The sequence below is a fragment of the Salvelinus namaycush genome, chromosome 4, assembly GCF_016432855.1.
Source record: "Salvelinus namaycush isolate Seneca chromosome 4, SaNama_1.0, whole genome shotgun sequence".
Classification (NCBI taxonomy): Eukaryota; Metazoa; Chordata; class Actinopteri; order Salmoniformes; family Salmonidae; genus Salvelinus; species Salvelinus namaycush.
In genome coordinates this window covers 25,242,945-25,257,972 of record NC_052310.1, presented here as the reverse complement: position 1 = coordinate 25,257,972, position 15,028 = coordinate 25,242,945, and the positions used below count along the sequence as shown (strand labels likewise).

Below are 15,028 nucleotides of genomic sequence, written 5' to 3'. Positions count from 1 at the left end.
CTTCCAATGTTGTAGCTGGCATAATATGGGCATGTTATGCTTTGCAATGTTAACTCCAATACTGTATCAACCATTGTGTTACACAGCTTTTGTAGCTGGTTATGAATGTCTCAAATAACTCAGATTAATATCGGTCATTATCTTAATTTCCTGACTTTGAGACAATTACATTTCTATTTTCATTTGTTATGAATAAGGTAATGGTAGGTATGTTTTTCTTATTTAGTCATTTACTTTTATTTTTCAGTCAGTCTCGAGGCATGATCATGAACAGCATCTTAAAATACATCTTTGAAAATATATTTTATGAAACAGCATATTTCATAAATTAATGAACACAAGATTTCTTCAGAATAGGTCAACTTAAGTCAATTTTTTTCAGCTTTTACATTGCCATTGACTGTTCGATGGGCCATGGCTTATAAAATAATTTTTTTTATGCATTTTCACACACACACGAATACTTATTTATAGTATTTATTCTGTTCCTCCTTTCCCTTTACAATTAGAAATTGTAGACTTTTGTCTATAGCGTTTGTGCAGTGATGTCCTCTGATTTATTGAGCTGTGATGTCCTCTGACTGATATAACACTAACTACAGTAAGGTGAAACATTTTGGTCATAAAGTCTATCTTCTTCAAGGTCTTTATTTCAAAACCCCCCGAGCTTAGGTGAAAAATCTGTGGATGTGACCTTGAGCAAGGCATTTAACCCTAATTGCTCTGGATAAGAATGACTAAAATCTCAAATGTTATTAGTGATACCAGGACCTAGACAATTACGTGGTACCAACAGAAGGCTGGAGGTAGCCCAAGTTTTATGACAACACAAGAGCAATTGGGTTGTCAAGCAGGTTCACATATTCTGGATCTGGCTATACTGAGTATCTGCACATTATTGGATTCGAGGCTGAAGATGAGGCAGTCTATAGCTGCACTTGTCATACCTGGGTCACTGGCATACACCCAGTGCCACAATTGCATGAGCAGCTTGTACAAAAACCTAACTCCATTCAAAGCAGGAGAAACCTTCAAAGCTGTTGCTCATCACTACTGTCATTTCCACCACTTTCATCAAACTGACCAGACATTTATAATTTTAAATCAACATACACCAATGTGTCAATCATGTACATTTATCTAAAATATAATATTGATATGCATCTACATTATAATTCTCAACACCTGCATGCTAAAACAAGGGCCGGGATGATACCAATATTGAGATACACGGTAGAGAAGGGAAGTGTTATTTTTTTCATGATGTCTCTTTTAATTGTATGTGAGGGGACCTCTAATGAGGAATGCTGTATTGCAATCAGCATTTATTAACTTGCCTCTATTTGCTATTTCAACAACTAAAGCCATTCTGCCAAGTTTTTAAAGCAGACATTTACCATAAAATCACAAATCATGTTATATGTAAATCCCAGAGAGAAAGAGAGAGTGTTAAAGACTGGAGTGGGAGAATATGGGTCACTTGGACTGTACGTGGACATGCTTAAATCCACTGACAATAGCCGGCTGGGTTCACTGAAGACAGCAATGCTGCTAGTGTTTGGCGTTCTCTTGTGTAGCGATCGATTGCTACTGCCTGAGTCGTCTGATGTAAAGATGGATGCCTTCCGATATAGGTAAATAAAAAAACATTTATGGACTGGCATGTATCTAATTGTTGTGATCGTCAAGGCTAAAGGGAGCTACAACCGTGAAGTGATATTTTTCTTGTGACACTGTATCGAGTTTTTAAAACGATCAGCAGCAGTGCACTAAGCAAACCATAGCGTGCTTCGCAGTAATCTGTTTCTTGAAGTAACATTCAAAGTCTTACAATTGCTTCCGATTGCACCATATGTTAGGTTGATGATACATTTATTTCCAGTATTTTTTGTTATTTTCTGTAAATAATCACAAAATATCCCCCGTCTCTTTCTGCTAATCTGAAATCGACACGAATGCAATGGTGTCTATCTGCGTTATTTTCAATTGTGCATACTGGACAATGTTATGCCCCATAGTAGGGGCCGAGGACTTCTGTATGATTTTTAAAAAAGAATATAAGGAAAACATTTATTCAATGCTGTTCTGTACACGATATATGATGCAAAGCAGGAAACGTAGCATGTCGTTATCTGATTTGTACGACAAACAACGAATAATCCAATTATTTTTTGTCATAAATGACAGGTTATAAACGTGAATAGCCTAGATAACACTTTTTAATATAATTCATTGTGCATTTAGTTGTGTCACCCTTTGTTACAATGTTTCATTGCTTGTTGTTGCTCCCCACACTCCTTACCATGACTCATTAAAATATAGTTTACATTGTAAATGTAATGTATGAAGATTAAATTATGTGTTATGATATGTGTCTTCTCTCCTGTCTGGTCTAGCCCCGTCTTGGCCAATGCATGCTGCTTTACAGCATGAACACAGAAGTGTGGGCTCATCTTCTAATTCTGGCAAATGAAAATGGATGAGATTTCGATGTCCAGCCTGGACAACAGCAAGCTGGAGGTAAATATAGTAGTAGGTTTGGTTTAGTCCTGTGTGGACTATACATGAGGGTATCGTTTTTTCACCCACACATTTAATTTTAGTCTTAGACAAAGGCTTAAACATTTGGACTGTGTGTCATTTGGACTGCAGCTATGGCTGATGTGTAACCTGGCCAGCGCAATTCAGCTTGACTGTTTGGCCCTAGTGTGAATCCGTTCTGTAGCCAACTCTTCTCACAGTATCATTCCATAGAAAGGCTATATCCTGGTTCTATATAATAATGCTGTGGTGGTTGGCAGGGCGTAGCTCAGGACATCCTTTCTGACCTGGTGGAGGATGCTTGTCTGGGCCTGTGCTTTGAGGTACACCGGGCCGTTAAGCAGGGCTACTTTTTCCTGGAAGACACGGACCAAGAAACCATGAGGGACTTTGGTATGTATTTCTACTTTCTACTCACCTATTTTTTAAAATTATTGTTTAACAATGGTTAAGATAAAGACGTGTACAGAAGATATCATTCCACAATTCTTAATTTGCTAACTACACCACCATACAATGATTGCAATATATAATATATACCTTTACTATGTAAAGTGCTTTGAACTACAATTTTTCTTTCTCTTTATTTTTTGCATGAGTAGAAATTGTGGACCAGCCAGGAGTGGATGTGTTCGGGCAGGTGTACAACCAGTGGAAGAACAAGGAGTGTGTCTGTCCCAACTGCAGCCGGAGCATCGCTGCGTCGCGCTTCGCCCCTCACTTGGAGAAATGCCTGGGCATGGGGCGCAATAGCAGCCGCATAGCCAACCGCAGGTTAGCCACCTACCCGCCCTGCACAACTGAAACAATTGGCATGTTCCAGACCGTCCACAAAGAAGTCGCACTATGCAAATTAACCAATTATTTAATGCTATGTCATCTACATTGCAGTTGGGCAATACATGTACAGTTGAAGTCGGAAGTTTACATACACTTAGGTTGGAGTCATTAAAACTAGTTTTTCAACCGCTCCACAAATTTCTTGTTAACAAACTATAGTTTTGGCAAGTCGGTTAGGACATCTACTTTATGCATGACACAAGTCATTTTTCCAACAATTGTTTACAGACAGATTATTTCACTTATAATTCACTGTATTACAATTGCGGTGGGTCAGAAGTTTACATACACTAAGTTGACTGTCTTTTAAACAGCTTGGAACATTCCAGAAAATTATGTCATGGCTTTAGAAGCTTCTGATAGGCTAATTGACATAATTTGAGTCAATTGGAGGTGTACCTGTGGATGTATTTCAAGGCCTACCTTCAAACTCAGTGCCTCTTTGTTTGACATCATGGAAAAATCAGAAGAAATCAGCCAAGACCTCAGAAAAAAGGTGGAGACCTCCACAAGTCTGGTTCATCCTTGGGAGCAATTTCCAAACGCCTGAAGGTACCATGTTCATCTGTACAAACAATAGTACGCAAGTATAAACACCATGGGACCACGCAGCCGTCATACCGCTCAGGAAGGAGACATGTTCTGTCTCCTAGAGATGAACGTACTTTGGTGTGAAAAGTGCGAATCAATCCCAGAACAACAGCACAGACCTTGTGAAGATGCTGGAGGAAACGGGTACAAAAGTATCTATATCCACAGTAAAACAAGTCCTATATCGACATAACCTGAAAGGTCGCTCTGCAAAGAAGAAGCCACTGCTCCAAAACCACCATAAAAAAGCCAGACTACGGTTTGCAGCTGCACATGGGGACAAAGATTATACTTTTTGGAGAAATTTCCTCTGGTCTGATGAATCAAAAATAGAACTGTTTGGCCATAAGGACCATCGTTATGTTTGGAGGAAAAAGGGGGAGGCTTGCAAGCTGAAGAACACCATCCCAACCGTGAAGCACGGGGGTGGCAGCATCATGTTGTGGGGGTGCTTTGCTGCAGGAGGGACTGGTGCACTTCACAAAATAGATGGCATCATGAGGAGGAATATTATGTGGATATATTGAAGCAACTTCTCAAGACATCAGTCAGGAAGTTAAAGCTTGGTCGCAAATGGGTCTTCCAAATGGATAATGACCCCAAGCATACTTGCAAAATGGCTTAAGGAGAACAAAGTCAAGGTATTGGGGTGGCCATCACAAAGCCATGACCTCAATCCTATAAAAAATGTGTGGGCAGCACTGAAAAAACATGTGTGAGCAAGGAGGCCTACAATAAACCTGACTCAGTTACACCAGCTCTGTCAGGAGGAATGGGCCAAAATTCACCCAACTTATTGTGGAAGGCTACCCAAAACATTTGACCCAAGTTAAACAATTTTAAAGACAATGCTACCAAATACTAATTGAGTGTATGTAAACTTTTGACCCACTGGGAATGTGATGAAAGAAGTAAAAGCTGAAATAAATCATTCTCTCAACTATTATTCTGACATTTCACATTCTTAAAATAAAGTGTGGATCCTAACTGACCTAAGACAGGGAATTTTTTTACGAGGATTAAATGTCAGGAATTGTGATACTGAGTTTAAATGTATTTGGCGAAGGTGTATGTAAACTTCCGTCTTCAACTGTATGTCATATTGATGCGGTTAAAGGGGTGGCTGAACTCACTAATTTTGCCTCCCTTTTCCACATCCTTGTTATGAAATGCTAGAAGCCATGACTGAAGCAACGAGAGTTTGAAGTGGGAGTGTTATGTTCGCTAATAGCCTGGTGTTGTGTGTTCCTCTTTACTGATCCTAAACAGCAACCATACTTTACGAGATGGATGGCTTTAGCAACCACATGACGCAGCATGACAACGTGATTGGTCAAGAATCCTAAACCCTGAGCATTTCTTCCTTTCTAGAATACCTTTGATACTTGTGTTTATGATGCTAATGTTATCTCACGAATGTGAGGATGTTTGAGTTGGGGGGAAAAACAAGCCGTTTATAAAGACCAAGTCTCGTTCTTTCAACATAACATTGGCAACTATGTATTGTTTCATGTAAACAAGACTGAGGCGCTGCGTGCTAATGGGTATTTCTGTTGTCTGTAAAGAAATGGGCAGGCTGTAGGTTGATTCTGCTGCACTCAGCTCAGCTGCTTCTCCGTGCATGACAAATCTCCTTAGGCGTTACCATCCCCTTTTAGTGGGCAAGACTGGGCATGATTGAAATCAAAAACCAAATCATAAATATCCAAGGATTTAGGAATTTATGTCATAGTTTTGGAAGATATTGACTTAATGACCAAAATGATCCTATTTACACTTTGTATTACATTTTGGCACTAGAATAAATGTTTCTGACTAATGTCGATGCCTCATAGGCCGTTTTCAACCAGACAAGTATTTTTGTTTTGGTTGAGCTAACCTTTAAACACAGCTACCCTAAAACCAGTTGACATTGCAGTGCAGACAGCAATGTAATGAAGTTAAGACTGGAGTTGCTGCCTCGAATACCCAAGCCGACAAGGTGAAACATCTGATGTGCCCTTGAACAAAGCACTTAACCCTCATTTGCTTCAGTGGCGCTGTACTATTATGGCCGACCCTGTAAAACAACACATTTCACTGCATCTATCTGGTGTATGTGACAATAAAACATCTTTAAAAATATATGTTTTACCCTTTCCTCATACCACAACAGGGTATTATTATTTTCTAATCAAATATAGTTTGCACACTTTTAATTAAACTGTAGCCTTACTTTCTCAAGCAATCCTGAAGGAAGGATTCTTTCAAGTACTTTGCTTTAGCCTGCCTGGAGTAACAGATGGGCGGGGTTTGCCGTTTTGAGACTATTCTATTGGTCCATAAAACCACACAAGCTCAATTAAGCGCAGATTAAGTATTGGAAATGATTTCAAATAGTATTTTGAACCCAGGTCTGGCCATAAATCAATGGATCACTGACTGTCATTTCTTCCCCACACAGAATAGTCACCGGCAACAACACTAACAATAAATCAGAGAGCGACCAGGAGGATAATGATGACGTCAATGATAACGACTGGTCCTATGGGGCGGAAAAGAAAGGTAAAGGACTGGCTTTCACCCTCCTTTTCAAGGTGATCTGGGTCCTGTTTAGTAGGCAGAAAACAAGAGCAAACGTTGTGAAACAGAAAGGTACTACATGATCTTATCCAATAAGAACAGAGGTTAAATCAAATCACATTTTATTTGTCACGTGCTGAATACAATCAAATGCTTACTTACAAGCCCTTAACCAACTATGCAATTTTAAGAAAAAATACGTGTTAAGAAAGTATTTACTAAATAAACTGAAGTAAACAATAAATACATAAAAATTATAATGAAGAAAATAAGAAAATATAAAAAATAAATAAAGAGAAACAATAAAATGACAGTAACGAGGCTATATACAGGGGGTACCGACAGGGTTGGGTAGGTTACTTTCTAAATGTAATCCGTTAGTTACTAGTTACCTGTTCAAAATTGTAATCAGTAACATAACTTTTGGGTTACTCAAACTCAGTAACGTAATCTGATTACATTCCATTACTATTAGATTACTTTCTCCTTAAAAGGCATTAGAAGACAAAAATGTATGTTAGCAATTGAACAACAGCTATTGTAGGATAAATCAATGTTAAAGTTTACATAGCTGGCCATATATGGATGTAAAATTTTACTTTAAGGGTTGGTTATGTAGGCTTCTTCTAACCCATCACTTTCTACTACATATAATAATATGATTCAATTATATCTTTACATTAAAAACCAAAGTCTATCAGAATTCCAGTCATTCCAATAAATGTTTTACCCTTTGATCTTCAAGAATAGGACTTGGAAGTATAGATTAGCCAAATTGTTTTACCTGAGCATAACCCCAAAACTAAGGACTTATTAGCCAGCCCTACTCTGTTTCTGATTTTGTTGTCATGGAGGACTGATTGGGCTCATTGATTCGAGTTGAAAAATAAATGCTGCGCTCATGGAATGGCATACTTTGAGTGCTACTGAAAAGTGCTATTTACATGTGAAAAAGGAATGCCATATGCTGCATTTGCTATAGGCCTATTGTTTACCTTTTTGTTGGTAAGACTTTGATATCTTGATAATCTATAACTGTTTAAACGGTAAATCCACAGATGAAACAATAACAAAAAGGCTACCCCACCTCGGTTTTGGTAAAAAGCTGAGGGATGGGCCTGGAGAAATGTAACCACTCAGATTAATAGACAGAGCTATGGATGTAAGGACTGACCATCCATGTTATCAACATGTTTTAACCATGTTGTGAGGATATACAGTGTTTGTTTACATTTACAATGTTTACAAACGATGGAGAAAAACAAGCTTATATTTATATTTTGGGTTCTCGTGGAGTGTGGCAGTTGAACTAACTCATGAGGCATTTATAAATGATATTCTTCAAGAATCAATGGATATTGTAACGGTTTCTCTCCTGCTCTACGTCTGAAGAGGAGGAGTAGGGATCAGACCAAAATGCAGCGTGTTGTGAAGACATGATGAATATTTATTAAAGCAAAGACGAACACGAAAAAACTGGGCTATGTAGGCGAACCGGGGACACCATGCGTAAGGCTGGTGCCATGTCATGACATCCGGCTCAATACTCAATCTAGCCCTGCCAGTGCGGGGAGGTGGAATAACCGGCACCGGGCTAAGCACACGTACAGGAGACACCGTGCGCTTTCCCGCATAACACGGTGTCTGCCCGTACTCTCGCTCTCCACGGTAAGCTCGGGGAGTTGGCGCAGGTCTCCTACCTGACTTCGCCACACTCCCTTGTAGCCCCCCCAAGAAATGTTTGGGCTTGACTCACAGTCTTCCGTGCTAGCCGCGTACCCTCATAACGCCGGTTCCTCTCTCCTAATTGCCTCCAGCTGTTCCCATGGGAGGCGATCTTTACCAGCCAGGATCTCCTCCCATGTGTAGCAACCCTTGCCATCCAAAACATCCTCCCATGTTCATTCCTCCTTCGTGCGCTGTTGCTTTCTCCCACGCCGCTTGGTCCTTGGTTGGTGGGTAATTCTGTAACGGTTTCTCTCCTGCTCTACGTCTGAAGAGGAGGAGTAGGGATCAGACCAAAATGCAGCGTGTTGTGAAGACATGATGAATATTTATTAAAGCAAAGACGAACACGAAAAAACACTTGGAAAATTACAAAACAACAAAACGACGTAGACAGACCTGAACATGTGAACTTACATAAACACGAAGAACGCACGAACAGGAACAGACTAACCAAACGAACGAAAACGAAACAGTCCCGTGTGGTGCGACAGACACAGGAACAATCACCCACAAACAGTGAGAACAGCCTACCTTAATATGGTTCTCAATCAGAGGAAACGTAAAACACCTGTCCCTGATTGAGAACCATATCAAGCCAATAGACAAATAACCTAAACATAGAAACACATAACATAGAATGCCCACCCCAACTCACGCCCTGACCAACTAAACACATACAAAAACAAGGAAAACAGGTCAGGAACGTGACAGATATAACATGCTTTCTGAATTTAAAAGTAATCCTCGACGTAATCATCTAGTTTTTAAAAAGTAGCTGTAATCTGATTACAATATTTTTTATGGTAAAGTAACAGATTACAATTAAACATTTTTTAAAATCTTTTACTCCCCAACCCTGGCAACCGGTACAGAGTCAATGTGCGGGGGCACAGGTAGCCATTTGATTAGCTGTTCAGGACGCTTATGGCTTGGGGGTAGAAGCTGTTAAGAAGCCTTTTGGACCTGGACTTGGCTCTACGGTACCGCTTGCCATGCGGTAGCAGAGAGAACAGTCTATGACTTGGGAGTCTTTGGCAATTTTTAGGGCCTTCTGACACCGCCTGGTATAGAGGTCCTGGATGGCAGGAAGCTTTGCCCCAGTGATTTACTGGGCCGTACGCACTACCCTCTAGTGCCAGTTGCCATACCAGGCAGTGATGCAACCAGTCAGGATGCTCTTGATGGTGCAGCTGTATAACTTTTTGAGGATCTGAGGACCCATGCCAAATCTTTTCAGTCTCCTGAGTGGGAATAGGTTTTGTTTGCCCTCTGCCCTTGGTGTGTTTGGACCATGACAGTTCGTTAGTGATGGGAACACCAAGGAACTTGAAGCTCTCAACCTTTTCCACTACAACCCCGTCAATAAGAATGGGGGCGTGCTCGGCTCTCCTTTTCCTGTCGTCCACGATCATCTCCTTTGTTTTGATCACGTTGAGGGAGAGGTTTTTATTAGAGGTCGACCGATTATAATTTTCCACGCTGATACCGATTATTGGGGGACCAAAAAAAGCCGATACTGATTAATCGGACGATTTTTATATATATATGTGTGTGATATTGACAATTACAAAAATACTGAATGAACAATGAACACTTATTTTAACTAAATATAATACATAAATAAAATCAATTTAGTCTCAAATAAATAATGAAACATGTTCAATTTGGTTTAAATAATGCAAAAATACAGTGTTGGAGAAGAAAGTAAAACTAATGTTTAAGTTCCTTGCTCAGAACATGAGAACATATGAAAGCTGATGGTTCCTTTTAACATGAGTCTTCAATATTCCCATTTAAGAAGTTTTAGGTTGTCATTGTTATAGGCATTATGACGTGTCGACTATTTCTCTCTATACCATTTGTATTTCATATACCTTTGACTATTGGATGTTCTTATAGGCACTTTAGTATTGCCAGCCTAATCTCGGGAGTTGATAGGCTTGAAGTCATAAACAGCGCTGTGCCTCAAGTATTGCTAAGAGCTGCTGGCAAATGCAGTAAAATGCTGTTTGAATAAATGCTTACGAGCCTGCTGCTGACTGAGCGGTGGTAGGTAAACTGCTCTATCAAATATCAAATCATAGACTTAATTATAATATAATAAACACACAGCAAAATGAGCCTTTGGTCATTTATATGGTAAAATCCAGAAACTATCATTTCGAAAACAAAGCGTTTATTCTTTTGGTGAAATACGGAACTGTTCCGTATTTTATCGAACGGGTGGCAACCCTAAGTCTAAATATTGCAGTTACATTGCACAACCTTCAATGTTATGTCATAATTATGTAAAATTCTGGCAAATTAATTACGGTCTTTGTTAGGAAGAAATGGTCTTCACACAGTAACGAGCCAGGCGGCCCAAACTGCTGCATATACCCTGACTCTGCTTGCACAGAACGCAAGAGAAGTGACAATTTCTCTAGTTAATATTGCCTACTAACATGCATTTCTTTTAACTAAATATGCAGGTTTAAAAAAATATACTTCTGTGTATTGATTTTAAGAAAGGCATTGATGTTTATGGCTAGTTACTTTTGTGCAACGATTGTGCTTTTGTTAAATCATCACCCGTTTGGCGAAATTGAAGTAGGCTGTGATTCGATGATAAATTAACAGTCACCGCATTCATTATATGCAAAGCAGACAAGCTAGTTAACCTAGTAAAATCATCAACCATGTGTAGTTAACTAGTGATTATGTTAGGATTGATTGTTTTTTATAAGTTTAATGTTAGCTAGCAACTTACCTTGGCTCCTTGCAGCCACAGGTCCTCTTGATGCTGCACTCGTGTAACAGGTGGTCAGCCTGCCACGCAGTCTCCTCGTGGATTGCAATGTAATCGTCGTCCAAAAAGGCAGATTCTTCTGAAAACTTGAAATCGACCCTAATTAATCGGTCGACCTCTAGTTGTTATGCTGGAACCACACGGCCAGGTCTCTGACCTCCTCCCTATAGGCTGTCTCATCGTTGTCGGTGAAGTTAATGATGGTGTTGGAGTCGTGCTTGGCCATGCAGTCATGGGTGAACAGGGAGTAAAGGAGGGGACTGAGCATGTACCCCTGAGGGGCCCCCGTGTTGAGGATCAGTGTGGCATATGTGTTAATACTTACCCTTACCATCTGGGGGCGGCCTGTCAGGAAGTCCAGGATCCAGTTGCAGAGGGAGTTGTTTAGTCCCAGGGTCCTTAACTTAGTGATCCAATGAATAGCATTCTCACGTAGGTGTTCATTTTGTCCGGGTGGGAAAGGGCAATGTGGAGTGCAATAGAGATTGCGTCATCTGTTGATCTGTTGGGGCGGTATGCAAATTGGAGTGGGTCTAGGATTTCTGGGATAATGGTGTTGATGTGAGCCATGACCAGCCTTTCAAAGCACTTCATGACTACAGATGTGAGTGCTATGGGTCGGTAGTCATTTAGGCAGGTTACCTTGGTGTTCTTGGGCACAGGGACTATGGTGGTCTGCTTGAAACATGTTGTATTACAGACTCGGTCAGGGACAGGTTGAAAATGTCAGTGAAGAGACTTGCCAGTTGGTCAGCGCATGCTCAGAGTACACGCCCTGGTAATCCGTCTGGCCCTGTGTAACGGATGTGAAATGGCTAGCTAGTTAGCGGGTACGCGCTAATAGCGTTTCAATCAGTTACGTCACTTGCTCTGAAACCTAGAAGTAGTGGTTCCCCTTGCTCTGCAAGGGCCGCGGCCTTTGTGGAGCGATGGGTAACGATGCTTCGTGGGTAACGATGCTTCGTGGGTGACTGTTGTTGATGTGTGCAGAAGGTCCCTGGTTCGCGCCCGTGTCGGGGCGAGGGGACGGTCTAAAGTTAAACTGTTACACCTGCAGCCTTGTGAATGTTGACCTGTTTAAAGGTCTTACTCACATCGGCTATGGAGAGCGTGATCACAGTCATCCGGAACAGCTGGTGCTCTCCTGAATGCTTCAGTGTTGCTTGCCCAGATGCGCGCCTATAGAAATAATTTAGCTCGTCTGGTAGGCTCGTATCACTGGGCAGCTCACGGCTGTGCTTGCCTTTTGTAGTCCGTAATAGTTTGCAAGCCCTGCCACTTCCGACGAGCATCGGAGCCAGTGTAGTAGGATTCAATGTTAGTCCTGTATTGATGCTTTGCCTGTTTGATGGTTCATCGTTGGGCATCTGCGTCATCTGACAACTTCCGTATTGAGCGAGTCACTGGTACTTCCTTCTTTAGTTTTTGCTTGCTTATTATTTTCCATTGCAAAACGTTTTCCTACAGTGTGCCCTACTAAACACAACCCTGGTGACTGACAGTTATATAAAATGTATCTACTCATAAGAGAAGACAAATGGAAATTAGAATCCTATAATGGTGAATACCAGTAGTCAATCTCTACATTAATTTGAACTGAAACAGAGTTTACTTCAACTGTGTGCACATGCATCCAAAATGTAGTTGTACATGTTTGATCTAGTAGTTAAGAAATATTCTTTGAAGTGTTATCAATGTGCTTGGTTCTCTTTTGTATTTGTACATTATGATATCTTGTAAATCATTGAAAATTATGTCCAAGTGTCTTATAAAATGCTCTCATTTTTGCAGCGAAGAAGAGAAAATCAGATAAGGTATTTGCACTTTCCTTGAAACCACAATGAAATATTTTCTGTAATAACATAGTTTTGCCACTAGTTGATCATTCTGCTTTTCTTGATGCTTTATCTGAATAGAATCCAGTGCCACAGCTGAATTTCAAGTGAGAAATCGAAGGGAGAATGTTGATTGGCACTTGGGGTTTGTGTAGTTGTAACCAATCTAATAAAATTACTACAGGAAAGCACGACCAAAACAAACCATAAAAATAAAGTTATCTTAATATGTTCGTAAAGTTTCCAACAGTATGCAGCATGATCCTGAAAGGCGACGAGACCAAATTTTGATTTCTTCAATTTTAATGCTTGTTGTGATTGTCAAGCTTTCTGTTAAACAGAACATATTATTTTTATCGAATAAGACAATTAAATTACATATTTCTTATAGTTTTGTGTAAACTCTTTAAAACATATGTGTATATATATATATATTCCTTTTTTTATTGTAGAATCCAAACTCACCCAGGAGATCCAAATCATTTAAACATAAGAGTGGTAAGTTATCATCATTAGTCTGTAACTACTAAATGCATGGTAATTGTGACAAATGGGGCGATTGCTTTAGGCCTCATTCTTTGGATAGGCCTAATACACACTCTGGCATTAATTCAATAGTATGACAGTGTTATGACAAAGGATATACTGTATGCAAGTTGTCCCTGAGACGCTCTACCCTAGTTCTAGGTCATTGAGAATGAGAGATTAAGTAAGGTGTGGACTGTGGCGCATATGAAATATAAGTTTTAGGTCAGATGTTTTGCAGTTGCGCTGTGCACCTCAGAAGATATTGCTATTTTATATGAAGGTGGTTCCAGAGATCATTTGACGAGTGTAACTAAAATAAAAACCTCCTGGAACGTCCCCATAATCATAATTTCACAGCCACAGTATAATTTGCTTGGAGTGGAGAATGGAGATGACTTTGATAAATAGAGTCAGTCTGTCTCCACAGGTATGATGGGCCCCAGACGGCGTATGGACAACCAGGAGAGCCCACGCATGCTGATGAAAGATGAGGCCTTCCCTCAGTGACAGACACACAGGAAGACCATTCAGAGTCCACCCTGGCTCCTTTTGTTTTTCAATGGACCGTGACAGATGTGTAGTAGACTATTTCTAAATGGGTCGTGTTCATTAAGCACCACACTGAACAAAACTGACTGATACAGGGAGGTAGTGACTGAACTTCTCCAATAAGAAATGCTTGTTTGTTTTTTCCATTGTGAAACGTTTTAAAATGTTTTGTTACTGTGTGCCCTAATGAACACAACACTGCTGAAGCAGTCCAGAGACCCCCTGCACAGTGTGTCTCCTCCGTTTTTTTCCCCCCTCACCGAATCGTTGCACCAATAATCATTATTTTATATCATACATTATTTTATCGATAGGTAGCTCTTGGCTGGCATCTTTATGAAATATTGTGTTAGAATCTGTCAATGCACAGACAAGGAGTGAGGTCGTACAGTGGCTAGGCAGAGGCAGTCGAGGTCAGAGCAATGGATACCAAGGACCATTTGATTATGCACTGACATTTTGATGATATTATCAGTCAAGAAGTCTTTTCAACTATCATTTTTTTGACAAGAACATAATTATGGACAAATGGACAGTTAAAATCAGAAGTCACACAACTTACAGACAATAATAATTAATGGTTTGTCATTTTATTACTCCATATTCACAATGTCAACATCATGATTCTCCTACTGATGAGTATGCTGAAAGGACTCCCGTCACTTGTCATTCACCTGTGGAAATAGGTTTTGAAATAAACTGCAAACTCCTTGCAGTAGAACATGGGTTAATCTGTTTCATTGTAGATGAGTAGTTAGTTAGGCTTGTTTTCTAGCATTCAAAACATTCTTTATTATTTGTTTACATTGTAAAGGGTTATATGTGTCCTCAGTGTTGTGATAGTGTAAATATTTAAATAGTTGAAATGCTGCTATCATGGCTTTGTATTTGTTCATCTGTCAAGTAATAAACGATTGTCATCTGTCGATGTGTAATATTTGAACTGCGAGTATAGGAATTAAAATTATGTTTGGCTTGATGTGGGCTGATGCATACATCTGGGGAGGGGGGGTTGCAACAAAGTCAAGTTTTAGTAAACACTTTTCTGTTCAATGAACCTGAACAT

General features: G+C 40.0%; 1 protein-coding gene across 3 annotated transcripts; it reads left to right on the top strand.

Moving 5' to 3' along the window:
* The first annotated feature begins 1,546 nt into the window (after positions 1–1,546).
* Positions 1,547–14,888, top strand: LOC120046374 (ataxin-7-like protein 3). 3 transcript variants are annotated; one of them, XM_038991554.1, is made up of 8 exons: positions 1,547–1,634; positions 2,397–2,520; positions 2,802–2,934; positions 3,144–3,315; positions 6,416–6,516; positions 12,842–12,864; positions 13,338–13,383; positions 13,841–14,888. In XM_038991554.1, exons 2-8 carry the CDS (start codon positions 2,470–2,472, stop codon positions 13,918–13,920), a joined length of 606 nt encoding a protein of 201 aa, XP_038847482.1. In that variant the 5' UTR covers positions 1,547–1,634; positions 2,397–2,469; the 3' UTR covers positions 13,921–14,888. The 3 variants fall into 3 exon arrangements, with proteins under 3 accessions (XP_038847482.1, XP_038847484.1, XP_038847483.1); XM_038991556.1 differs by lacking the exon at positions 12,842–12,864; XM_038991555.1 differs by lacking the exons at positions 12,842–12,864; positions 13,338–13,383.
* The last annotated feature ends 140 nt before the right edge of the window (positions 14,889–15,028 follow it).

Excerpts from the sequence above, each read along its gene's own strand:
- LOC120046374 (XM_038991554.1), top strand. The coding sequence starts at position 2,470 with ATGAAAATGGATGAGATTTCGATGTCCAGCCTGGACAACAGCAAGCTG. Across the intron at positions 2,935-3,143 it reads AGAAACCATGAGGGACTTTG|AAATTGTGGACCAGCCAGGA; the intron begins GTATGTATTTCT and ends TTGCATGAGTAG. Across the intron at positions 13,384-13,840 it reads ATCATTTAAACATAAGAGTG|GTATGATGGGCCCCAGACGG; the intron begins GTAAGTTATCAT and ends CTGTCTCCACAG.